Source organism: Drosophila tropicalis, unplaced genomic scaffold (genome assembly GCF_018151085.1).
Source record: "Drosophila tropicalis isolate 14030-0801.00 unplaced genomic scaffold, ASM1815108v1 contig_993, whole genome shotgun sequence".
Classification (NCBI taxonomy): domain Eukaryota; kingdom Metazoa; phylum Arthropoda; class Insecta; order Diptera; family Drosophilidae; genus Drosophila; species Drosophila tropicalis.
The window spans coordinates 881546-908105 of NW_027173497.1; the positions used below are offsets into that span (position 1 = coordinate 881546).

General features: G+C 36.9%; 1 protein-coding gene across 1 annotated transcript; it reads right to left on the minus strand.

Annotated features, from left to right (window-relative positions):
- Positions 1-11098: 11098 nt before the first annotated feature.
- Positions 11099-13006, minus strand: Tom (Twin of m4). Its single transcript, XM_068302447.1, has one exon. The coding sequence runs from the start codon at positions 12937-12939 to the stop codon at positions 12475-12477; it is 465 nt and encodes a 154-aa protein (XP_068158548.1). The 5' UTR covers positions 12940-13006; the 3' UTR covers positions 11099-12474.
- Positions 13007-26560: the final 13554 nt, after the last annotated feature.

Here is a 26560-nt window from a genome sequence, read left to right on the forward strand (position 1 = left end):
AATGTTTAACCGGGATATTTTCAGTCAGACTTTTATTTGGAACGTTGTTGGATATTAGTGACAAATTAAAGTATGTCAAATTAAATTGCATAAGGTGGAATTTTACGGGGGATAATAGGTTTTTTCCATTTCCATTTCACCCTATGGATGCATGGCTTAAAAAAAAGAGAGCCGGGGCTTCCTTCGGCCCTTCCGAAGTATGTATAGCGGACGTTGACGATACTATGCGCAGTACGTTCAAGTGGCCCCTACGACACCAGGACATAGCCTGTTACGCGCGAGCCCAAGCACCACCTCCCACCCGACCGACCGAGGGGTGCAGCCGTATAACGCACGGCACGAATCGCGTGGACAAGTACACAATAGAAAAAACAGACAAACAAATAATACTACAGCTATCTATTAACTAAATGGGATAGGATAGATGTTTTAAGCATATTAATAGAAAACTCTGAGCCGATTACAGGGAATAGAAGGTTGTAATCAGAGCAGAGGACCCTAAAAGGTTCATGCATAGCATAGTTAGAAGAACAACGACTAAGGGATAAAGGTATCAAAGGATGTCTACTCCGTCTACATGGTACCGACAGATTCACCTGAGCTAATAACTCAGGCGAGTCGATATCACCAATTAGGAGCTTGTGCATAAAAATGACACCAAGCATAATTCTACGGTTAGTTAGGGATGGAAGGTTAATCAAGAGAAGTCTACTAGAATACGAAGGCAAATTGACATTGCGATCCCAGCTTAAGCCACGAAGAGCAAATAACAAGAACTGCTTTTGAACGGATTCAAGTCTAATCTGGTGCGACTCATATTGAGGTGACCAAATGCAAGATCCATACTCTAAAATAGGACGGACAAGCGAAGTGAAAAGAACTTTAGTTGTATAGGGGTCATCAAATTCTTTTGACCATCTTTTAATGAAACCCAGGACACTCATGGCCTTTGCGACCGTGGTGGAAATATGGGTGTTAAAATTTAACTTATGGTCCATAAGTACGCCCAAATCATTCATATTATTTAGACGTTCCAGAGGGCTATTGTTTAGAAAATAAGTGACCAGTTGAGGAGAGTTACGGAAAAAAGTCATTACCTTACATTTGGTAGTGTTAAGATTTAGTAGATTAAACTGGCACCAGGATTGAAAGTTTTTAAGATCAGCTTGTAGCCGACTAAATGAATCTGTATCTTTATGAGTAAGACAAAGCTTGACATCGTCAGCATACATAAGCACACGCGAATGAACAATGACTGATGGAAGATCGTTAATGAATAGTGTGAAGAGCAGAGGGCCAAGATGACTACCTTGAGGTACACCAGAAGTCACAGGAATGGAAGCGGAAAAAGAAGACTTAAAAAGTACCTTCTGTTTTCTATTTGTTAAATATTCACGAACCCAAGAAAGGAAAAGGGGTGGAAACCCAATGTCGCTCAGCTTAGAAAGTAATAGGGTATGATTAACGGAATCAAAGGCTTTGCTAAAGTCAGTATATATTACATCAGTTTGTTTACCATTTTTAAACCCCTTGATAATTACTGATGTAAATTCTAAAAGGTTAGTGGTTGTAGATCTACGTTTCACAAACCCATGTTGGGATGGTGAAATAATAGAACTGCAAAAATGTTGCAATTGAGAAGTTATAATTTTCTCAAAAGCTTTCGGAATAGCGGACAATTTTGAGATACCCCTATAGTTAGAGGCTTCGGACTTTTTGCCATTTTTATGCAGAGGAATGATATACGACTCCTTCCAAATAGATGGAAAAGAGGAAGATTCGACAGACAATAGAAACAATTTTAAAATGGGTTTACATAATGCGTTTGCACAGAACCTGAGTACGCATCCAGGAAGACCATCTGGCCCCGGAGAATAAACAGGTTTAACTAATTTAAGTTCGCTAAGAATAGAACTTTCATCAATGACTGGATTGAAAATGCAATTAGCCTTTTTTAAATGATAAGGATACGGACTTGCTCGATATTCCGTTGAGGAATAAGTTGTTTTGAAAAAACTCGCAAACATATCGGCAATTGCCTGATCAGTGCTTGCTTTTTTATTTTGAAAAGACAAAAAAGATGGGTGCACAGAGGTCTTACGTTTAGAATTAACAAAGTTATAAAATTGTTTAGGGTCGGAAGAAAACTGAAGCTTACACCGCTGAAGATAATTCTTATAGCATTGTGTATTAAGCATCATGAATTTTGAACGAGCGACTGTATACAGAGCATAATCTGATGAACGACGTGTTTTTTGAAACTTCTTATAATATCGTGTCTTCACATTTTTCAAATTGGATAACTCACGAGAGAACCAGGGAGGTTTGTTAAGCCGCTCCAGCCTACCAAGAGGCACACAAATATCAAAGAGTGAATTCAGAGTATCATAGAAAAATCGAACAGCTGAGTTCATATCTCTACAATTGTACAGATAAGACCAATCAGTAGTAGCAATGTTTTCATTAAGGCTGGCAAAGTCAGTCTTACGAAAGCACCTAGTTAGAGGTAACTTATTTGAACCAAGTAATGGTGAAAGCAAGGGCAAATCAATTTTTAAATTTAATGTAGGATGAAATTTGTCTTCTGAAGAACAAAAGGTTCGATCCTAGAAACCTCACAATAAGAAGAATCCAATACAAAAATAAGATCTAACGATTTTCTATTAGAATTTAAGACGGGATTGACTTGGGATAAAGATAAGCCTAGAAGGCCATCAATAAAGTCATGTGACAAAGAGGGCAGCAACGTGGTAGATTCATCTGTTAGTGACCATGCTAAAGCGGGTAAATTAAAATCACCTACAACTATGAGCAAGTCTTGACTGGAAACTAAAGAGGAGACAAACTGAATTGCCTCTAAATGATTTAAATATACCGCCATGTCTGACAATGGTGGAATATAGGAACAAGTAATGAAAGCATTAAAAGATTTAAAATTTACTTTAACACAGACAAACTCAATCTCCTGGGTACTAGAAAATTGAATCATTTCAGATGATAAAGCAGCATCAACAGCTATCAGAACGCCACCACCTATACGAGAAATCCGGTCACGTCTGAATATAGAAAAGTTTGTGGAAAAAACCGATGCATCAGCAATATCAGGTTTTAGCCACGTCTCTGTAAAAGCTAGAATGTTATGTTCAAAAGAAAGACTATCTACAAAGAGATTAGAAAGTTTAGATCTCAGCCCTCTAACATTCTGGTAACCCAGGTTAAGGGACGAAGCTAGTTTTTTGACACACCAGCAGATGCTGATGTGACAGGATTAGTATTAGTTGTTGTTGTTGGCAAGCGAATCGGTTTCCGATTTTTCTTTTTCACAGTATATTCCTTAACTATTATATGCTTTGGCCAAAAATCTTCTCGACATATAGTGTCGAAGATATTGGCAGAAACACTAATTTTAAAAGACGAAATGTCCCGAGAATAAGAAAATTTAAACTTCTCCACCGCAATATTCGAGACGTTAACTTTCTTCCGAATATAGGCTATTACATCATCAGATGTGACAACAGGGTCTAGCCTAGAAACAAATATATGTTTCTTTGGTGGTATGCCAACGAGAGGCCGCGGTCCCGAAGCGTCAGCCGCAGCAGTAACGTTGGACAAGTTACCCACTGCAGCAGTCGACTTGTTTACGGGGCCCTCGATACTTTTAGAACTATCGGCAATTTCCATTGGAATGGGTAATTGCCCGGACACATCGGACACTACAATAGGCATCGTTTTTAAGAGATCATTCCCAGGTGATACCGGTAATTCCTTACTAATAGCATTCACAACCGGGCTCTTAAACGAAATCAATTGCTGTACATTAGAGTGGACGGTGCATGAGACCGGTCGGGGACGATAAGAGACGCTGGCGGGTCTACAGATGCAGAAACACCCCAAGGACTGGTCCTTTTACGTTTCGGAGACTCATTCATAAGCGATAAACTTCTGAACTGAGTCTCCACCGCAGTAAACTCCGCTTGGAGTTTATTAAAACCTGCCCTTAAAGTGTCAAAACTATCTCTAGTCCGCCTCATGAAAGAGCGCATCTCATTCTCGACCTCTCGGCAAGCATCACATCCATATTTTAAGCCACCACCTTTAGCAATAGACTCCTTGATTCTGCCTGTGTAACCTGCACACTTAACGTGAACCGCATTGTCACACAACCAACACAGAATATAATCATGGGAGTCAACCGCATTAGTGGCAACTATGCAATTATTTTTTGAGCAGACAACCATTTTATCAAAAAGTTTAATTTAATTAAAAAAGGAAATACAAAAAATAAAAATTCTAAAGGTAAAAATTCTGTGTAAAGAATATACTGACCAGTTCTGACACAAGGGTTAATGTGCAGAGTAAGCCTTCACAACTAAAGAATAAAAAGAGATGAAAGCACAAAAACAAAAACACGTATCACAGAGTCGCGGGTAGGCAAAAGACGAGAGCGCAAATCAATCAAGAATAGGAAAGAGCGGGAGAGCGCGTCAAATTGAACACATGCAACAACAATTTGTACGCAAGAGCGCGAGAGTTAGTTAAAACGGTAAAGACAAAAGGCAAAAGAAATAAGCAAAACAACAACACCGCTAATGCAAGTATTGTTGTAAGTTTTGATTTTATTTAAATTTAAACAAAAGCGACAGCAAGAATTCGCGAAATGAAAATAAAATTCGGATGTTGAAATTTTTATTAATTAAACCGATAATGAATTTAATTTAATTTAAATTTGTAAAAGTAATTAATCGCGAGTAAAAAATAAAAATTGATAAGCGCAAAAAAAACACGTCCGTCCTCTGCAACGAGTGAAAGATGTTCCCTGGCAAGTTTTTATACCCTTGCAAAAAGGGTATATTAATTTTGGTCAGAAGTGTGCAACGCATAGAACGAAGCATCTCCGACCATACAAAGTATATATATTCTTGATCAGCACGACGAGACGAGTTCAACTAGCCATGTCCGTCCGTCCGTCCGTCCGTCCGTCCGTCCGTCTGGATCAACGCAAACTCCTCCTAGACCGTAAGAGCTACAGAGCTGAAATTTTGCACGTAGGCTTGTATATACTGCAGGCGTTGTATATCTCGGATTCAGCCGGATCGGACCACTATATCATATAGCTCCCATACAAACCCCAAAGTCACGAACAGTGACTTTTCTCAATAACTTCGTTATTTTCTATGCTATTATCGTGAAACTTAATATTAGAGAGTTTACTACGCCTATAAGTGACTATGCCAAATTTGATCAAGATCGGGTGACTATATCATATAGCTCCCATACAAACGGCCAAGTCACGAACAGTGACTTTCTCAATAACTTCGTTATTTTCTGAGCTATTGTCGTGAAACTTAATATTAGAGAGTTTACTACGCCTATAAGCGACTATGCCAAATTTGATCAAGATCGGGTGACTATATAATATAGCTCCCATACAAACGGCCAAGTCACGAACAGTGACTTTCTCAATACCTTCGTTATTTTCTGAGCTATTGTCGTGAAACTTAATATTAGAGAGTTTACTACGCCTATAAGCGACTATGCCAAATTTGATCAAGATCAGGTGACTATATCATATAGCTCCCATAGGAACGATTGGTCGAAAACAGTGACTTTTGTAAATAACTTCGTTACTTTTAACGCGATTGCTTTTAAATTAAACATTTCTTAATTTAATATATATGTTAATGACTGTGCCGAACTTGATAAAGATCGGGTGACTATATCATATAGCTCCCATAGGAACGATCGGTGGAAAACAGTGACTTTGATCAATATCTTCGTTATTTCCTATGATTGTAGGCCTTTCTTTCTCAAGCTTAAGCCTTTTTAGATAAAACGTTCTTCCACATTGATGGCTAATAGGTAAGGATAGAGTTACCAAAAAAGTTGCAAGGGTATACAAACTTTGACGCGGTCGAAGTTAGCCCCGGCCCTCTGGTTTTATTTTTCTTTCGTTAAGGGAGCTTCATGATATAGTCATGAGATCTAGATGAGAATTCATGGGCATTCATTTTGCTTATATACTAGGAAACAGGATTGTTTTTTGGCAGGACTTCGATAGGGACAATATCTTTAAGTTGGTAATAGTATCTAAATAAGAAGATTCATAACTTGGTTGTCTGTTGCTATCATCTTTAATGGGCAATACTAATATTTGTTTAAACAGTGTTTGAAACCACTGTTAATCATCATCCTGGTTCTTTATATAATTCAAAGATATTTAATTTCAGGATAGGAACTGATCGACATGGACCGATCCCCGACCTAAGTCCTAACTTTGCCGTCTGGCAAACACTGTTAACGCTTGTGTAGGGTCGGCAACGACACTTCAGGAAATAAAATATTATTGTCAAAAAAATAAAAAAAAAGGAAAAACTTATTTATTCCTGACCAAATTCTTTCAAGGTAGGTTTATAATAGATAATAATATTACATTACCTATAACATACAATCAAACTAAATTTTATTTAGGTGTTTATACGAAAGGACGCACGAATGGGAGGACAGACGGAGAGAAGGATGGACGTGGCTGGTTTACGCTAATAATGGGCACAAAAAAGAATCTCTCCGCATATTACATACATTAACGCGACTTTAATCTAACATTTCACCAATTTCTGATTAAATTTCAAGGGAGCCGATAAAACCAAATTCAAAGTTAAAATATCAAAGAAGTTAAATTCGGCTATGCCGAAGTTTATATACCCTTGCAGTCCTTGACAATAATAATTTCACATGTTCAAAATTTGTTTTCTGCAACTCAATTCATTAATATACAAACAAAACAATTTTACTCTTCATACTATGTACAATTTGTTCTTCTTCTTCCCTCATTCCCTAAGCAAAGCAACGCACGCATACACATACAGTTTATGTAGCGTTGCGTCTGTGTGTGTATGCATGTGCTCTGTTGATTTGATGATGACGTAGTAGGCAGCAAGCAGAGCTGCCGGCAGCGATTGAACCGATTTATATAGACTGTAACTTGTGTTCTATTTATCCGATCAGGGTCAAATTTTGGGATCTGAGATTTTATATCAAATTCTATTATATTGGTAAATTTCATGGGGATACTCCAATTTTTGCAAAAATTTTTGTTCCAGAGTTATATGATATAGTAGTCCGATCCCAAAGATTTTCATACTTTATCTCACCCGGGTAAAAAAAAAGCTCCCAAGAAAAATTTCATCCCGATAGCTCTTAAGATGGCTGAGTAAAACGCGTACGCACCGACGGACAGATGGTCAGACGGACAGACGGACATGGCTATATCCACTTAGCTTCTCATGCTGATCAAGAATATATATACTTTATGGGGTCGGAAACGTCTCCTTCTGTGCGTTACAAACATCTGACCAATTTTATAATACCCTCTGCAAGGGTATAAAAAAAAAAACACAAAAGGCGCTAACCCACTGACCACCACTGTACATAAATGGCGGCGTTTAATTATCTGGGGAAGAGTACGTTATCTCCAGATTCACATCAAACACTTGAAGAGTTTGACCTTGAAAGGATGTTATAGCATAACAACAATGGAGTTCGAAAGCACACTTTACACTTTTCACATTCCCAAATACAGAACAATATCTCTTGGCCGAGATGGTTAACCAACTATTTCGATTGTCACTTCATCGATTGTGGGTGCATTAAATCGCCTGGCATATTGTTCGCGTATTGTTCTGTCGGCACGTATTATGATTTTAAGGTCATCAGTGGGCATCTGATTCAGGGCATTTTGACCAATTCATTGTACTGATGTACAAAACTCAGTTAATACGAATAAAATATATTTGCAAAACTGATTGTTAGCATATGGGAGTAGCAACAATGACCCAGCTCTTTTGTATATCTGTCCTTGAACCTTTGAAGTTTTTGAAATACATTTGGATGACGAATCTGAGTTTTTAATCACCTTAAACGGCATAAAAGTAATTTGAAAACATGAATTGTACTTTTAAATATGTGTTAAGAAATGCTTTGTCGCCGGTAAATTGACATAAATCAATGAGTGCAATGAGCCTATGAAAGGTTCTAATACAGGCTTCCATCTTTTTCACCACCAGAGCACATTTACTGATCTTGCCATGTCAACCGCGCTTGCTGTGCTTGACACATCTGCCTCGTTTCTTCTACGATACGATTTGTTGAAATAACTCTCGAGTGACGAGTATGTCTACAAAGATTTGAACCTCCTGCATGTACATACATACGAACATTCAAATCATTATATTTACAAAATCACATGTGACCGTAAAAATAATCATGGAATAAGAGTTATTTGAGGTCCATTTTATTTTAACTGCTGTTACATGACTTTGCCACTGACAAATCGATCGAATTTATTCAGTTATGGCTAAATATTGAATTCAAAATATTAAATAACCAGAGGGCCGGGGCTAACTTCGACCGCGTCAAAGTTTGTATACCCTTGCAACTTTTTTGGTAACTCTATCCTTACCTCTTAGCCATCAATGTGGAAGAACGTTTTATCTAAAAAGGCTTAAGCTTGAGAAAGAAAGGCCTACAATCATAGGAAATAACGAAGATATTGATCAAAGTCACTGTTTTCCACCGATCGTTCCTATGGGAGCTATATGATATAGTCACCCGATCTTTATCAAGTTCGGCACAGTCATTAACATATATATTAAATTAAGAAATGTTTAATTTAAAAGCAATCGCGTTAAAAGTAACGAAGTTATTTACAAAAGTCACTGTTTTCGACCAATCGTTCCTATGGGAGCTATATGATATAGTCACCTGATCTTGATCAAATTTGGCATAGTCGCTTATAGGCGTAGTAAACTCTCTAATATTAAGTTTCACGACTATAGCTCAGAAAATAACGAAGGTATTGAGAAAGTCACTGTTCGTGACTTGGCCGTTTGTATGGGAGCTATATTATATAGTCACCCGATCTTGATCAAATTTGGCATAGTCGCTTATAGACGTAGTAAACTCTCTAATATTAAGTTTCACGACAATAGCTCAGAAAATAACGAAGTTATTGAGAAAGTCACTGTTTGTGACTTGGCCGTTTCTATGGGAGCTATATGATATAGTCACCCGATCTTGATCAAATTTGGCATAGTCGCTTATAGGCGTAGTAAACTCTCTAATATTAAGTTTCACGACAATAGCTCAGAAAATAACGAAGTTATTGAGAAAGTCACTGTTTGTGACTTGGCCGTTTGTATGGGAGCTATATGATATAGTCACCCGATCTTGATCAAATTTGGCATAGTCGCTTATAGGCGTAGTAAACTCTCTAATATTAAGTTTCACGATAATAGCATAGAAAATAACGAAGTTATTGAGAAAAGTCACTGTTCGTGACTTTGGGGTTTGTATGGGAGCTATATGATATAGTGGTCCGATCCGGCTGAATCCGAGATATACAACGCCTGCAGTATATACAAGCCTACGTGCAAAATTTCAGCTCTGTAGCTCTTACGGTCTAGGAGGAGTTTGCGTTGATCCAGACGGACGGACGGACATGGCTAGTTGAACTCGTCTCGTCGTGCTGATCAAGAATATATATACTTTGTATGGTCGGAGATGCTTCGTTCTATGCGTTGCACACTTCTGACCAAAATTAATATACCCTTTTTGCAAGGGTATAAAAATGGGTGTGACGGCCCAAAGGGAAACTTTCTATCAAAGATTGGGGAATTCTAATGATGTGGATGCCGCCACTCACTCAAATCGCCATGTAAATGCAATGAGAACAATTCATATATTCCAAATCAAAACAAGAATTATTTTATTCATTAAGCTCCTTGTGAAATGACATAATAATCAAATGGTGTCTTAAAGTCGTGAAATGTATGTGGCAGACCTTTAGTAGCAACTTGCGTAAATGAAGACATATTCCATTGAAAATTTTAGTTTAAGATATTTAACATATTTATAATATATTTAAAAAAAAAAAATTAATCGCAACCAGATGAATCCGAGTCACTAATAGATTCTTTACAGCTATTTAGCAATCCTAAAACGGTTTTGTCCAAATTCATTTTTTTTGAAAGTGACTTTTGTTGCTTTGGAGATAGTCGTTAAAAGAGGATCCGATGAAACAAGTAGTCCATTCATAACATCTTCCAATGTATTGCTCCTCTTGTCCTTACGGGAATGCTTTAATCGTATATTCCTAAAATCCTTATTCCTGACTTCAAGTGCTTCTTCGGACAATATACCACTAGGAAGTCCCACATTGTTGATGATGTCCGCTCCATGTATTAAGACTTTGTGTACAGATGACGGCATGTAAGACCATGGATATTTGTCGACATACATTTCAGCTGTTTCAATGGCATATGAGCTGAGTAAATCAGTATTGACTTGATATCCACAAGCCATTACCCGTAGTATAACACTAAACCTATATATTAGAGCTTCGCTAACTCCAGTAATACCGGCTACTAAATTTGGTTGGCTAAAAAACCGTCTGGCGGTATTTCCATTGTTCGTATTGCCACTACTACCCAGCACTACTATATCAGCACACATCTCCTTAGCACTACATCGCATTAGCTTGTACGTATGCTCCATGTATAGAGCCAGAGCTTCTTCAGGTGAGTACGGATTTGGCAATTATGCTTGTGCGTCCAATGACTTTTTAATTTTTTGTCCTGCCGTCTCATTTCCATTAAGCGCTGTAACGATTTTTGATATCGCATTCCGGATATATACAGACTAGTGCTTGTTGCCACCATTAACTCTTCGCACGTGGTTTCCTTTACAAGGCTTGACACTTTTCTGGTCTGTACTTTAGGGCAGAGATCACCGAAATCCTTCTTGGGTCGACCCATGTGTGAACTAGACGTCATATTATACAAAAAAAGCGAATTATCAAGCCATTTCTAATTCTTTTTCGAAGACGGACTTATGTCCCGCTAGACCGCTCAGTTGGCCCACTGTGCATGGCCTAGATCTCGGAGACCATAACCTACAACCTCGTGTAATGATCAAGTTCTTTGAAATAAAACAGATTTTCTCAGAAATTGTGACAGATAGTGATAAACATAATTATAGTTTAATGAGCATGCAGATTTTGGTTGTTATCGAATAAACGAGGTGGCCATTGGCCGGTGGCGGCGTTAGAGTGCTCATTTGTTTTTTCATTTGGTGCAAGGTATACCGGGGTCGACTTACGGACTTTTCTTTTTCGATCGCGGCGACATCGCATTTTTAAGCTATTTCATATCCTCTCTTTCTTTCTTATGCAATTCAGCGCTGTTTAGGAAAAAAGGGACCACGACGACGACCGGAACCCACAGGTAGCAGGCATCAGCCTCTTCTTGAGGGACGACGAAGGCTATCTAATTGTTGTCCGATTTCGATGAATATCTCATTCGATGGGGCTCACATTCATTAAACTTTCAACGAAAATGATACTTTAAAACAACTAGTACCATAAAACTCCATCAATTTGTTGTTCAAAGGTGTGTTGTTATTAGTTAAAAGTTAGTCCCGCTTGGACAACTGGTTCTAAATTGTGGGCTTGCAGTAAAATGCATATGTATTTTTTCCTATAAATTTTAAATACGGAGTTAAATATGTAGTTGGTGATTGGTGCACAAAAGTCGGCGGGACAACTTAGTATACCCTTAAGTATAGTTTTATTTGGATTTTTAGCATTTGGGCAATTAATTAGTTTTCTTGCGCCTGGAAGTATTGGTCCTTAATTCATTTCTGATAAACTTAGAGTCCTTCGAATTAATATGAGTACAATAGAACACCTCAAAGCATTCATTTAATTTGAAAAATGAGTATCCTTTGAAATTTGACAAGTAGATGTAGTGGTTATAAAGAAGGAGGATTTGAGGGGCTTCAGACAAAATTGTATGGAATCACAATCGGATATAACGACAGAATATGGATGGTCCCTTGCAAATCGTTATAACCGGCATCTACTGTACCTACATTTATACTCAATTATTTCAATGTATAGTAGTCACTCACTTAATTCAATCCAATTTAATTCAATTTGTCCTATATCCGGCCACTCTCCCTTGCTTATCTTTGGTGATTGATTTAAAATCTGTGATTGAAAATAAGACTACCCGTATGGGAACCACTTAGGAATAGGAATTCATATTGCTGATAAGAATGAGCAAAACAGGTTTTAGGTCAACTTATGGTATCCCAAATTAATAAATCCATTAGGTTTCATTTGATTTACGACTTTATTATTTCCTTAAACTAAACATTTTACATGGAAGACAATGATTCTTATATTTAGAACTTAACTAACCCTAACAAACAAACATGGAAGACAATGATTTTTCCTATGACTAAATTCATACATATAGGAAGACAATTTATATACTAAAAAAAAAAAATAAAAATATCCTAATATCACCCTGAGATTGCGTTGATGCAAATTGTAGATCCTTCCGCGTGAAGAGATAATTGCAATTAAAGCTGAGAGCACATAAAATTTGTAGGTATAGGGTGAGTTGGCTGTCCATTTCAGGCCTGAACCCAACGATCGTATTGCTGACGTAGCTTCTGTTCTTGTTGGTGGGCCGCGGTCCAGAAGAAAGTACCACTGCTAGTGCGGGCAAAGTGGACTGGGATGAAGGTGTGTTCTGGATGAATGGGCACGACTCGTTGCTGCTGACCTTGCCGCACGATCATTGCCATGTTGCTCGAACACTGGCGAAGTTCGTTGTACAGACGCTGTTCCAATTGCTCATTGGCCATGTTATCACAACTGGCCGCGGGATCTTTGCGCATGTCCTCCAACGATGCATTGATATTATTTTGGGTCTGCACCTCTGCCAGAGTCTTCCGCAAGAGCCGTTTTTTTTTCACCAGCCTCAGCAGTGGTTTGACAAGTTTTTTCAGACTCCGCATGGCCATTGTATGTTGACCGGATTTTTGCTGCATCATTTGGCTGCAGTCAAACTTGTATTCTTGTGTTTTGAAAGACATACTGGAAACTTAGTTTTGATTTTAATTTTTCGATCAGATCTTTGCGTAGATGTTTCCACGACGTTGTTCGGTAGTGTTCTGATTTCCAAAGAGCCAAACGGTCCTCTTTTATACTGCTCGCTCTCGGTGTGCAAGCAGAAGAGAGTCGTTGTGTCTGGCCAATGGGAATGCAGAATGCAGGCAGGTGGTTGCTCGACAAACTGGAAAGAGAGAGCGAGGGAGAGAAAGAGAGCGTCAGAGAAACGTGTTGCATGCTCATGAGAGACTTGTGTGGACATGAAATTTAGGGTATATAGTAAAAAGAACGGGTACATTCATTTATAGAATGTGGATGGGATAGAAAGTTTATTTTTATTTATTTTATGTGTGCACTATTGATTGCAGGGTAAGCGGCAGTCGATGGATAGGATACACTCATGAAACAAATTGGGTGGATTTTTACTGAGAATTTGTTTGTCTGATCAGGTCCGTTTTTCCCTACCTGTTCCCTTCAACAGCAGCAAAATCCCTAATTCCGAACAAAAAATTTAAACACCCAAACAAGTCTTTACTTGTCCCACAAAGACTCCATTGCTGTGAGCGTGGAGAGATTCCTGAATTCGACACACTATCCCAGAACGCTCGGGAAAAGATACAACAATACAATGGATTTGCTCTATCTTGCAGACAATCTCGCTGTCGGAAAACCCAAATTCCTTATTTTTCGGTTATTTTCATTGAAGAAGAGCCCACGAAGTGCCCAGGTCCTTTTGTCTTGAACCTGTGTAGGTAAATAAGGCTGAGTGTAACGTATTTTCTGGGTACAAGCGATTTTGCTCAAGGATAGTCAATATACGTTAATGTTGGCAGGTCCTTTTCTTGGGACCTTCGCTATATTTGTTTGTCATTGTTAAATCTCATATCTGTTGAAGCGTGAAAAATTTACAACGCACAAGAAGAAAGAGAAGTACGTCCATACTAACATGCGCATCTCTTTGCACTCACATACTTTGTGGGCTTCGGTGTAGTCATTTTTGGGAATTTCGTCGGCACTTTATTTTTAAGACTTCTTAATTGTTATTTGCCCTTTTTTATTTATTTTTCTCGTCTCGTCTCATATTTCCTGAAGGTTTCTCACATTTTTGTAACGGCTAAAAATGTCTATAAGGATTCTGTAAGTGAAGCCTGATTTTGACAAGTGGGAATTTTTCATCGAGTTCTCCAAGGCTTGAATCTTCCAGGCTAGTTACTGAAACTTGTTGGCACAAACCTAAAAGTCGAATATCCCTTTCTTTCGTGATATCATTGTCCGGATTCATCAAAGGGTCCTAGCTGCATGCATGTACACATTCCATAGCCGGAGGATCTACCATGCCAAACCTTAATCATCAAAGAATATCAAAAATTTATCAGATTTCACTTAGATTTGTTTTTTTTATAATGTAACAATAATTATACAGACATAAACAAATATTTTTTTGTCAGGTTCTCATTTCCTTTTCTAGGGTAATTTGAGCTCGCTCGCTTTTGTTGATACATTCATATTCAAGATACATGTATACTTAAGAAAATCCACAAAACGGTGTTATTCGAAAACTTTTGAGTCGACTTTGAATAATCAGCAAAACCTATGTTTAATACTTTTTCATTATTGGCAGGCGTCGAACCAGTCGAAAATAACAGTCTACAATGACATTTTTTCCGTTAGTTCGTATGAGTTTAAAGTTTAAACAGTTGTCGAATTTGAAACCATTTAACTCAATAAGAGACTATTATGTACATACATCAAAGTCAATAACTTTGAGAAAAATTGTATTAAGAGCAAACAAGTTTTTCTCGTTTCTATGGGAGCAATATGATATAAGCACTCGACATAAAGAGCCAACTTTCGAAAAAGAAGTTCTTGAAACGGGAACTACATATTTGATATTTTGGTCCGGTTGAATCCAAGATATCTGGCATTTTATAGTTCAGAAAATGTTTGCTTTAATTCAGACGGACGGCCACACGGACGCACGGTCCGTAATGGATGGATCGATTTGGCTGTATATACAGTTTGGGGTCGGTTAAGCTTTCTTTCTGTAACATACATTTTAATGACTTTAATGTACCATTTAATCCTATGGGTGCATGGTAGGAAAATAACCGAATAAGGTTTTTCCAATGCACAATCTTTTTCATTATCCCTTGAACTACCTTTCAGTGGCAGAACCCTACAGAAGAACTGTACTTGCTGCATACATTTATCCATGGGTATTTGTTCCTTTTTGGGACAAGTGTAAAAAATCACACAGATCTAAAAGACACAGCAAGTTTCAAACTGACAATTCTAAGAAAGAAAAAAAACGGCCAGACGGTTTTATCATTTTCATGGCGCCGGCGTCCTGTGGATTGTTATCCTCTCAACACTAGGCTAGACAATTCAAGGTCTTGTAGATTCATTACCTGTCGCGAAAACCAAAATTCCATTACCTGTTTTGTTACCGTTGAGCAATGGCGGGGTAGACTTTTTGGCTTTTCCATTCGAATTGTAGGTCCGGTTGGACTTTATTGAAAATTTTAAATATCTGCCCGTTAGGGATCTCATAATCTTGACTTATGGCTTCAGCTTAGAATTAATATTTTTGTTGTTTTAATGACCTTAGACAAGATACATATATGTTAATGAAAAGGAGAAGTTTATTGTCAGGAGTTATTATTATATGCGGTATTTTCACTAATTTTCGATCTTCCATTGAGTGATTTCTTTACAAACTCCAAGGTTTATGCTTCTTAGTATTCAGGTGTATCAAACAAATCATTTGAGTCTAATTAGAAACTTTTTGTGCATTTTTCTTTACTATTTGAAAAATGAAGCCTCATCTATTCGATTTAATACGGGACTGACTGTCTCAAATGTAGCTTTGAATTCATTTACACACAAAAATCTGAGTTATACAAAATGTATGTATGTCATAGGTCGAAGGAAGGGCCTATAGAGTGTGTACCCACATACATACATACATACATATGTGTATGTAGATATTTTAACAAACATTAACAGCGAGTCAATAGAGCCTTGATCCTTCATTTTTTGCTAGGGGATAAAGTCTATTCAATGAGTATCTGATTTGGAAGAGAAATACCTCATAATCCTCAATAGAATCAATTAGTGCCTTAAATCGATAGCAAGTCGCCCCAATCTGGATTCTAGGACTGAGCTTGTGGTAAAAAGTTGTTAGTTTTGTTGGACCTCAACTTTTTCTAAGGGCTGATGCGTGTATTGTAAATTTTAAAAAGGACAAACTATATGATTTTGTAATTTAGCCCCACAATCCAATTTGGAGCCAATTGAGAGCCTAAATTCTGTATGCTGAAATACAATTGTGAGTTACGCCCAAAGTAAACACATACATACATATGTACATAATAAACTCTGCAACTCTCTCCAGAGTACGTTTTCCATTTCAATTTGTGTTTCAAGTACATACATTCATACATACATATGTACATGTATTAAATTTCTGGAGTCTTTGCCTGGGTTGCGGCGGACTGTGTCAGAAACTGCACTTGATAATTAAATATGGGAATTGGGTTATTTGTAAGGTTGTTAAAGATAATAGACACTCGTCCTTGAAGACCCTCGTCAATGAAATTTCATGTATGTATGTATCTATGTATGTACATATGTAGAGTGCAGATCGTCTGCATGTACTACATTTGTGATAGCCTAGCGAAATAGAAAGATAGAAAAAAAGAATAGAAAAAGTGACTACAAGATCCTTTATTTTTAGATTATACATACATACATATGTGCATGTACATACACACATATACATATGTATGTACGTACATAGATATAAAAGAGTTTTAGATATATGTATGTACATACAATACATACATATGTATGTTCTATGTGCATAATAAGATTAATTATGTAATTACAGACTTCAAGAATGTAAGAATGTTGAATTTGGAACCGTTTAAACCACGAAGCAAGCTCTTACCCTGTTCTTCATCGATGTATGTATGTACATACATTTTACTAACTGAAATGTCGTTTATTTTGACACTTTTTTTATATTGGTGAAGCGGAATTTTAAAGTTGCCAAAATGTATGAAACAAGCAGCATGTAAAAGGTTTTTATTTAAATTCGTTTGTTCTCATAAATTTGAAATACATATGTACATACATATGTACATACATATGTAGTTGTTTACCCTGGTACCACGGTATACCGAAGTCGGCGCAACGAATTATTTGGGTTTCCTTTTCGTGAACACGTGTGCAAGGGTGCATTGCATTGTTTTTTCTTTTTTCTTTTTTTGACCCTTGTACCCTGCTGTGTCAGAGGTTTATTGACTTAGGTTTCTCTCTCATTTTTATCTTATTTCTAAATGTGTTTGTGTGCGTGTGTGTGTGTGTGTTGGCATACACGTAGATCATAATAAATCTCTAGGCAATTGAAAACATGTTTAATCTTGTAGCTTCAAAGATACAGTCTAACAATTTTGTTAAAAGAATAATTAGAGACGTCGGAATAAATCAAGGATGGCTACGTGGTAGATTTTGTTGGTTCCTGTGGCTCTTTGCTGGCCGAGGCTGTGCAGAGAAAAAGGTCATTTTTTTCTAGTCGACGCAAACAGAAATGTGTGGGGTCATAAACGACCTTTTTTGAATCGATCGAGCGATCGTCGGGACGCCCACGATAGGTCGGCACGGCTAATGAGGAAGACCGGTCGCGATCTCAGGCCGGCCAAGCCTCCCTTGTTGGCCAAGAAAGGGAGGGACGTGTAAGGAAAAAGTTCGCAACCCTTCTCCCCCTCCTTCAAAAAATTTCAAAAATGTACAACTTGCGAAATGATTCCGATCATATAAACTATATGTATTTGTATATATATTCTTGATCAGCACGACGAGACGAGTTCGAATAGCCATGTCTGTCCGTCTGGAGCAACCGCGCCGATCACTTTACATACTACATGAACCTATGTACATACATACCCAATTTGGTGGCTCTATCTTTTATAGTCCCCGAGATCTACTGTTTCATACGGACGGACAGACGAACATGGCTAGATCGACAGTTTTTTAAAAAAGTCGTTAATTATTTCAATTTACTTCGAACCAATCATCCAAAATGTATGTAGATTCTAAATTATCGTAGAGGCTCATCTTTGTGGGAGTATTTGTGTTTTAAGTTCGGTAGATTCTTTACATGTCTCTAAGATTATATGGTTGGATCGAAGAGTCGCAGAGCAAGATAAACAAATCCTCCTCGTAATAACTTCCCTGTATTTCATGTAATCTTTATTTCTCGAACACAACGTAACGTTCATCTTGCACTTCATTGGAAGCTAATAAAGCGTAAGGACGTTTTCAGTCATTTTTCCATTAAACAAGTTATCTACCCCCGCCTTAAACGCCTATTAAAATAAAAAATACAAAATTACGTTAAAAGGAACAACCGTCAAAACATGAAATTGTCAGTTTGAAAGTTAATTTCAAAAACATCGATGTCACTAAAGACATCTTCGAAGTATTAGAAATATATCCTTTGAATTTCAATCCGAAATCTGGTTTTGTACGAAAGTGACAGCCACTGTGCGACGATTATTCGCTCAATCATAAAAAGGTCGCTTATTTTTACATTTTTCTCTGTCCATTCTCTGCCTTTGTCGTTCCAACCTCTGAAGTCGGACAAGATTATCTTTATGAACATTTTTACCAAAAAGGCACTGAAACAATGACAAAAATATTTTGTTTTAGCGATCAGAATATAATTGAAAAATATTATCACTATTGTTGAGACAACAATGTTTTATTGACATTTTTATACCCTTGCAAAAGGGGTATTCTAATTTTTAGTGAGAAGTTTGCAACGCATAGATAACTATGTAAAGTATGTACATATATATGTATGTATGTACATTCTTGATCAGCACGACCGATACCAAACTTGGTAGCTCTAAAAGACTCAGAGATCTACATAGGTGCTTAAAGGCGGGCAGACATGGCTAGGGCAACCGTCACTTTAATATATGTACCATTTGGACGCAGGTATAAAAACTATATTTGACAGCCTTTGTTTAAGCAAGGTAAGGGTCCATTCCATTCTGTTGAGTTGACTCATAATTTACCTTCTTTTGTGCCACAGGAAGTTAGAGCTCGTTAAAAGGCACACACTTCTGTCCTAACGCACCGCTTGGGACTGGCATCTAGACCAGATCACATTTCAACAGTTTCTACTGCTGAGGTACCAGCATTCTATTGATAAGCCTGGTGATTGGTGGCTGGTGACAATACGTGAAACAACATGACGTCTTACTGTGGACTCTGTTGGCCAAACCTCCATCCCTATGGAAAAACTGCGAATTTTTCAGAAAACGTGTTTACAAATATTTTTGAAAAACGAATCTAAACAATAAGGTTTGTCACCGTCTTATTGTGCTGTTTAGTTGGACTTTTTTCACAAATACCTAAAAATGTATACTCTCATGCATCCACATATTGTCGTAGTGTATACATATATGTATGTATGTACATACATATTCTTGCTCAGCACGACGAGACGACTTCATGCAGGCATTGTATATTCCCCATTGGAACTATCGGCCAAATACAGTGACTTTCACTTGATCATTATCTGAGGTAGAAACCTTAATCGCACGTAGAATTTCTGCCTGAGGTTAGGCAACGAAACTTGGAAAATCTCGAATACATCTTTTAGAGCTTTTTAGTTGAACATTTTCCCGAAAAAATTCTTTTAAGCTCTTTAATTTCAGGTCTAACATAAGTTTAATGCTACTTTCAACAAAAGCTAAACTTAAAATATGCACATACATATACGAGTTTTTCAGTTCTTTAAAAGTTTTGATGCATTGTTTGAAACATGCGATGGGTCTATTATTTTTCAAACTGGAAATCATTAATTCATTTTACATTGAGTCAAATGGGAAAAGTTGTTTGGTTGTGTTCGTTAACCGAGGGACCACTGTACGTCCTTCCTGTTTCTTCAAATTTATTTGTTTGGACCACAAAAAACCCAATTTACTTGAGATATTTGACAATCGAAATTTGTATACTAGGAAAGTCCTTTCGTTTGGTTGGATAGCTAAAATTAGTGAGTATAATGTATTAACATTTGGATGTATGTATGTACTGTGAAATGTTTTTTAAAAATCGGTTGTGTATACCGAAATGAATAGCTCACATAGTATCGATCGGTTATAAGTTAATATCTTACGCCCAGAATAGTTTATATTTCTGAAAAATTTGACCAAAATCTGATAGTTCTATCAAATAGATGTAACTGAGTAAGAGGAAAACCTTCTCTTGAATTCGTTTATCGACTGCTTTTGGTGTCTTAATTTAGTTAATTAATCACTTAATCTCGAATTTGTTGTAAATCTGTAGACATTTGAAAAAGGTTTTAGTATGGTCGGGTTTCATCCAATAATGTCACATATGTAGCTATGGTTGATCCAAAAAAACAAATGCTTGAACCAACCACCCACCATATTGTAATTAAGAATATTTGGGTATAATGACCCTTAGGAGTTTGTAAGCTTAGAGTTAGTACGCCTCCTCTCCGATTTCTTGTGAAATATTTTGGGCAATAGTCAAATATTATAACAGGTAATCATGACATGGGGGAGGAATCACCAGCCCGGTTCTGGTCTAAAGGGCATGGCCAATGGGTGTTGGGCATTGACCAAATGTTTTATTAAGACGTTATTATGAAAAATCATCACCTATTTTCTTCACTTGGCGAATGGTATTCCGAAGTCGGCGAGACGACTCACTTATAATTATAAATACACGTGATAAACATAATCACAAATGTCTGGTCGGCGTCAGCCGTCAAAATACTATTGCTACCAAACGAGACAATCTATGCAGACATTACCAGTATGACACTAGAACTCCTTCGGATGATCAAACAATAGAGGGTGGCATCGGTAAAGCCAAGAAGCCCTAAATGAAGAATAAGAGATGACTACACATATGACTGAAAGGCTGCTCCTTGTTTACCTATGTCTCGGCTAATGAACGCCCAAGGGCTGGGTAAAATTGTTTCCTGATATGAATGTATAGGGGAAACCAATCTGCCTGCCTCAAAGCAAACCGAAATAGTGGTTGACCATTGAAACCCAAAAATACGCACAGGGATTTGTATTGATCCTTTCAATTGTCACTGACGTTTATAGTTATGTGTTTTTCTATTTTTGTATGTGTTTAAGACGAAACAGGAAACCTAATGCCCAACAATAACATTGTTTTGTACTTTGAGCTCTCCTTTAGAGTAATCTTTACGTATGAAATTTGTTATCAATAGCACTCAATCTATGAGAATGTTGATGCGTATGTTTCTTTAGGCAAAATTGAAATAGTTTTGTGTTAAATGTATTGGTAAATGCTCATGGATAATGAAAATTACAAAAATGGCAGTAAGGGGAAATCGTTTTCGATTCTTAAGAATCTACTTAAGCAACAAAGGGCACATATATTGAAGTTGAAACAATGTTTCCAACAATGTTGGATGTTTTTCATAATGAATCCATCAACTTTAACTAATATAAATCAATTTTACGCTTATTTATATGTAAGTATATCATTTTAAAGTGTTCTTATTCTTTAATTTGAATTGATATACTATGTAACCGAATCCTTAAACTACACATATTCTTTATCAGCAGCCGATTTCATTTAGGTTAATCCAAGTGAACAGACTATAATAGCTAGTGTCGATTTTAGCAAGGCCCCCTCCGCCCTAGTAGTTAAAAAAAAATGCAACTCCTTTTGGTGCACAAATATGTACTTGTTATTAATACCTATCAACAATTCGGATAAAAATAGTTTGCGTATTAAAGTTTTCCGCTAAGTAAACTAAGGACGATGTTGCCCTTTTACAGTCTCTGAAATCAAGGTGTTCTAACAGACAGATCGACTCAACTGATCAAGAACATATATAATTATGGGTTCGGAAAAGCTTGCTTTTGCTGGTTACATACAATCTGGCGACATTTACACACTATTTGACCCTCTGAGTGCATAGAATAGAAATTCAGGTGAATTTATATATACAATACTGCCTAACATATTTCTCTTCCTTGCGAATGAACCTTCAAAAGGTCCCTGTGTAGGTCAAAGGAAACTATGACCGCAGTTCAACCCAGCAGCCCTTTAGACAGGCGAAAAGAGGATGCATTTCTGTTACAAACTAATCCGTTCCAGGCACCAAGAATCCTTTTATTAACCTGTTGATTGGTCTTCGAAATGAAAAACAGGAGCGATATGTTTTCGATACTTTGCCTAAAAACTTTTTCTTGCGAAACCTACATCATTATACCCTTGCAAAAAGGGTATATTGATTTTTGTCAAAAGTGTGCAACGCATGGGAGGAAGCATTTTCGACCAAATATAGGTTATATATTCTTGATCAGGATCAACAGCCGAGTCCTTCTAGCCTTGGCCGTCTGTACGTCCGTCTGTCCATATGAACACCTAGATCTCTGAGACAGTAAAACCTACAGCCACCAAATTTGGTATGTAGACTTGTGTAGTATGTAAAGTGTTCAAGTTTATTTCAAATTTTTGCCACGCCCCTTTTCGCCCCCATATTTGAAAAAACTCGATTATATTCCGTATGTTCTTCCTTATTCAATCTAATTCGGCACACTTAAATTTGATACTAATATCCAACAAAATACCAAAATCGGACAAAAAATAGTCGAGTTATGCATATAAACGTTTTTAAATAAGGTCGGAGTTGGCCGTTGGCTGGTGGGGGCGCTAGGGTGCTCGTATGCTTGAGTGAGCGAGATACTGAGATATGTAGGTAAAAAGCATTTGTTTGATGAAATTGAAATATTTGCTTTACTGGTGTATGGTATACCTAAGTCGGCGAGTCGACTTACTTCATTTCTTATTTTTGGTAAAGAATATGGCACTAGTTTTGCCGGGGCTTATTTTGATTTTCGATTTGTAGTAGAATAACTCGAGGGAACTTAGCTTTGCTTGAAGAATGGATTTGATGTCAGCATATTGAGCGCTTGCTTAGTAGATAGCTGTATCATCCGTGAACAGGGACAGCTCACATGGGGGGATATCATGTGCATATGTAGACATTAAATAGAATAGTTTCGAAACTGAACTTTGGGGCACTCCAACAGATACTTGTCGCTTTAAGGATAAACTACAAAAACGTGTAGAATAAACGATCGTTCAGGAAACTGATTAAATGTCTTATAAGTTAGTAAGATTTACTGACCTCAAGCCGGCTAAAGCCCAGCTTTGATTTTTAATAAATTTTTTTAGTTTTATAGTAGGGTTAGAAAAGTTTAGTCTGATTTTAATAATTTGTTTAAATATTTTTGACATACCACTTAAGAGGCTAATTGGCCTAAAGATTTTAGGGTAATCGGGAGGCTTCTCTGGCTTGGCTAGGACCAGGCATGTTGCTGATCACAGCATCTCTATAACAGTGCACTCTGCATAGTTATGCTTTTGTTCACAAAACAAACGATGTACAGTAGATGTATCTGATTTGATTTTGTTGTTTATTCAACAACCTAAGCCTAGACTAGACAACATTTGCTTTACTGTTTCACTTGATAGCTTTTCTAGTCTAGAGAGTAGAGTTTCAAAGGTTTAGTAATTATAGCGTCACTTCTGGACGCCCTTAGGTTGGTCGCAACGGTGTTAAATATATAAATATTTAGCGGAAAGATTTGTATTCCAATCGAAATGGTTTTGATGAAATAGTCCAAAGCTCGCGATGAAGTGTGAGAATCGACAAGAGTTATGTTCGGTCTTGACGACCGATGACGATGAGATCAGTCCGTTGCCTTAGCCCACATAAGAAGGTTAGTTAAAAGTATACTAGATTATTCTAATTTTAATTAACCTTCTCTCTGTAATAAACCGTAGAATTATGCTTGGTGTTATTTTACGCACAAGTTTTTAAAAGTCGAAAAAGATTTGCCTGAGCTATTGACAGGTTAACTTATCAGGTGTTATGTAGACGATCTAGACAGCCCTTTATCCTTTTGGTTCCAAGTCGATGTTTTACTACATACTCTGCGGTGATTACGAACTCCAAAGCAAACGCGTCCATACTTTGTTGCCGAATAGCAAAATGATTCATTCAAGGACTGAATGAAACTAATTGGGCATCCCACATACATATATACGAAACATTCTTGTGCTAGTGAAAAAAACATATTCGAGGTAAAAAGATTGAATTTGCTGCGGAGTTCAGTCATAGAAACCTAAGTACCCACACGTATTAAGAGGTTCAGATCCTTGAAAGATAGTTTGGGATGCTGATCGTGATAGTTGGGAATCTGATGAAATTTGTTCAATTAACAGCAGTTACTGGCATAATGCTAGTCTGAACTATTTGGCAGTAGATACTAATCAGAACACGCAAAACAGATGCCTATCCTTATACTTTATTTGCTCTTGTATGTGAATAGATGCTTCCAAAAAAATGTATTTCTCTCCGCCTACTGGAGAGCTAATCTTTCAAGGGATTAGGATCTACTATCTTTCGTGTGCAATCTACATACATATGTACAGGCTCAAAGAAATTCCATCTATTCAATTTTGCTTTGGTGTGCAGATTAAAAATATTTGTTTGTTTAGTCGTTTGATAAGATCAGCAAGATCATTTTTACACCATTCACGCATGGGGTAAAGTGAAACATCAAAATTATCAAAGTATGTCTAACAGGCAAAAGGAATGCTTTCTTGACCCCTCAACGTGCATATGTACATACATCTATGTATGAATGTATATAATCTTGATCGGGATCACCAGTCTTCTATGACATAGATCTGGGTCACCATAAGATCTAGAGCTACATATGCACGCAAATTAAGATTGATTTCACCTATTTGTCACGCCCCTCCTGCCTCCGCAACTCGAAAAACACGATTTCCTCCTTGAATATGTATCTTAATTATTGCAATTAAGTTTGATTATGCAAAAATATTGTTATTCACTTGGTAGGCAGGAGGTGTTCTCGTTCGATTGTAAGAGTGATTTCTTGCATTTAGAAATTTAATATTTTCATATACAATATATTTGAATTAAGTCGTTTTGCCGACTTCGTTATACCATGCAGCAAACGAAACAACTATTTTAAATTTATAGACGCTTCCAATTACAGACACACTCCATAGCAGCCACTTCACTGGAGCCATCATCATGCTTGGGACTAGAGGTGGGCATTGGCCGAAATTTTGGACCCATCCCGACCCAGCCCATGGGCCGAAGCAGGAAATTTTACCCGCACCCGAGAGCTAAAAAAATTTTGTAGCCCGAACCCAACCCGCCCGAAAAAATGTTTAATAAAAAATAAAACTTTTTTTTTTACTTCTGCGAAACAGTACCTACTTACATCAAATATATTTATTAAGTAATAGTACCTTCCAGTACAATCTTGTGCACCTTTCGTTTAATATTTTGCCAGATGACGAAAAAACTCTCCCGCTTGTCGCAGAGCTCACAGGGATACATAAAATATGTTTGGCCACCACTTGTAACAATTTCAAGTTAGTTGCCAGCTTCCAAAAGTCTAAAATTGCCATATTTAAACAAGTAGTTGTGGCATAATATTTTTCTATCTCTAAATCTCTAAATTTCAAGCATCATGCTTTTGACGGTTTTCAAAACATAATTTTTTTTTCATCAGGCAAAAAACTTAGTTCTTTGAATGGACGGTTTAAAAATAACCCAACCAAATGCACTGAAGTTGGCTGAAAACGAATTCCCAAAGAATTTTTTTGTTTTAGTTGTTCTATAACATTGGAATCAAATATTTCTACTTTACATTGTTTTTAAAGCTTCTCATACCATAATGCATATAAATGAATAGTTGGCTCTTTTTCAGACAATAATTTTAATTAGATAATTAGATTTTCTATTAAAGTGAAATCAATATTAGCTATACGTTTTATCTCATTTATTGATAAAAGTAAACTTTTGATTTCTTGCTGGACCTCGCAAATACTTAAAAGCATAATAAATATGGAGTTCCAACGCGTTTTTACTTCTTGCTTTAGAGATTTGCTTAATTTGTGATTGAGCTCGGAATGCTTGAAAAATTTTACAAGATTTTTTGAATTGTCTATTAAATTTTTTATATCATCAACGGCATTCTTTTCCATAACATCATCCATTACTAAGTTTAAGTTATGGCAGGCACAAGAAAACCTTTTTGTAATTTTAACTTACTTTCCAAGTTGTAATCAATCAATATTTGCTTGATTTGGTCAAAAATATTAACGCCAGTTTTTTTATCTTCCAGGAATTCTTTAACACCTAGAATCGACGTTTTTAAACAATAAAATAAAATAAAATGTGCACTTAATCAGGCAAAGCTTTTATGTGTATATTGGTCCGTAGTAAATGCCATGTATTTGTTGGATAACGTAGTCTTAAGCACATCCTTAAATCGATTGTATTCGGCAACCATCACACTGCCTGTAAGTTTTTTTCCTGGACACAATGATTTCATTGCAGTTTTACGTTCTGTATTGGGCGCCTATGTTCAAAACAGCTTGAACATATTCACGAAAACCATTTCCTATTAATTACCCAAATATAACATTGATGAATATATGTACATACATATGTATGTATGAAGTTTAACT

Coding starts and splice junctions, on each gene's coding strand:
- Tom (XM_068302447.1), bottom strand. CDS start 12,939: ATGTCTTTCAAAACACAAGAATACAAGTTTGACTGCAGCCAAATGATG.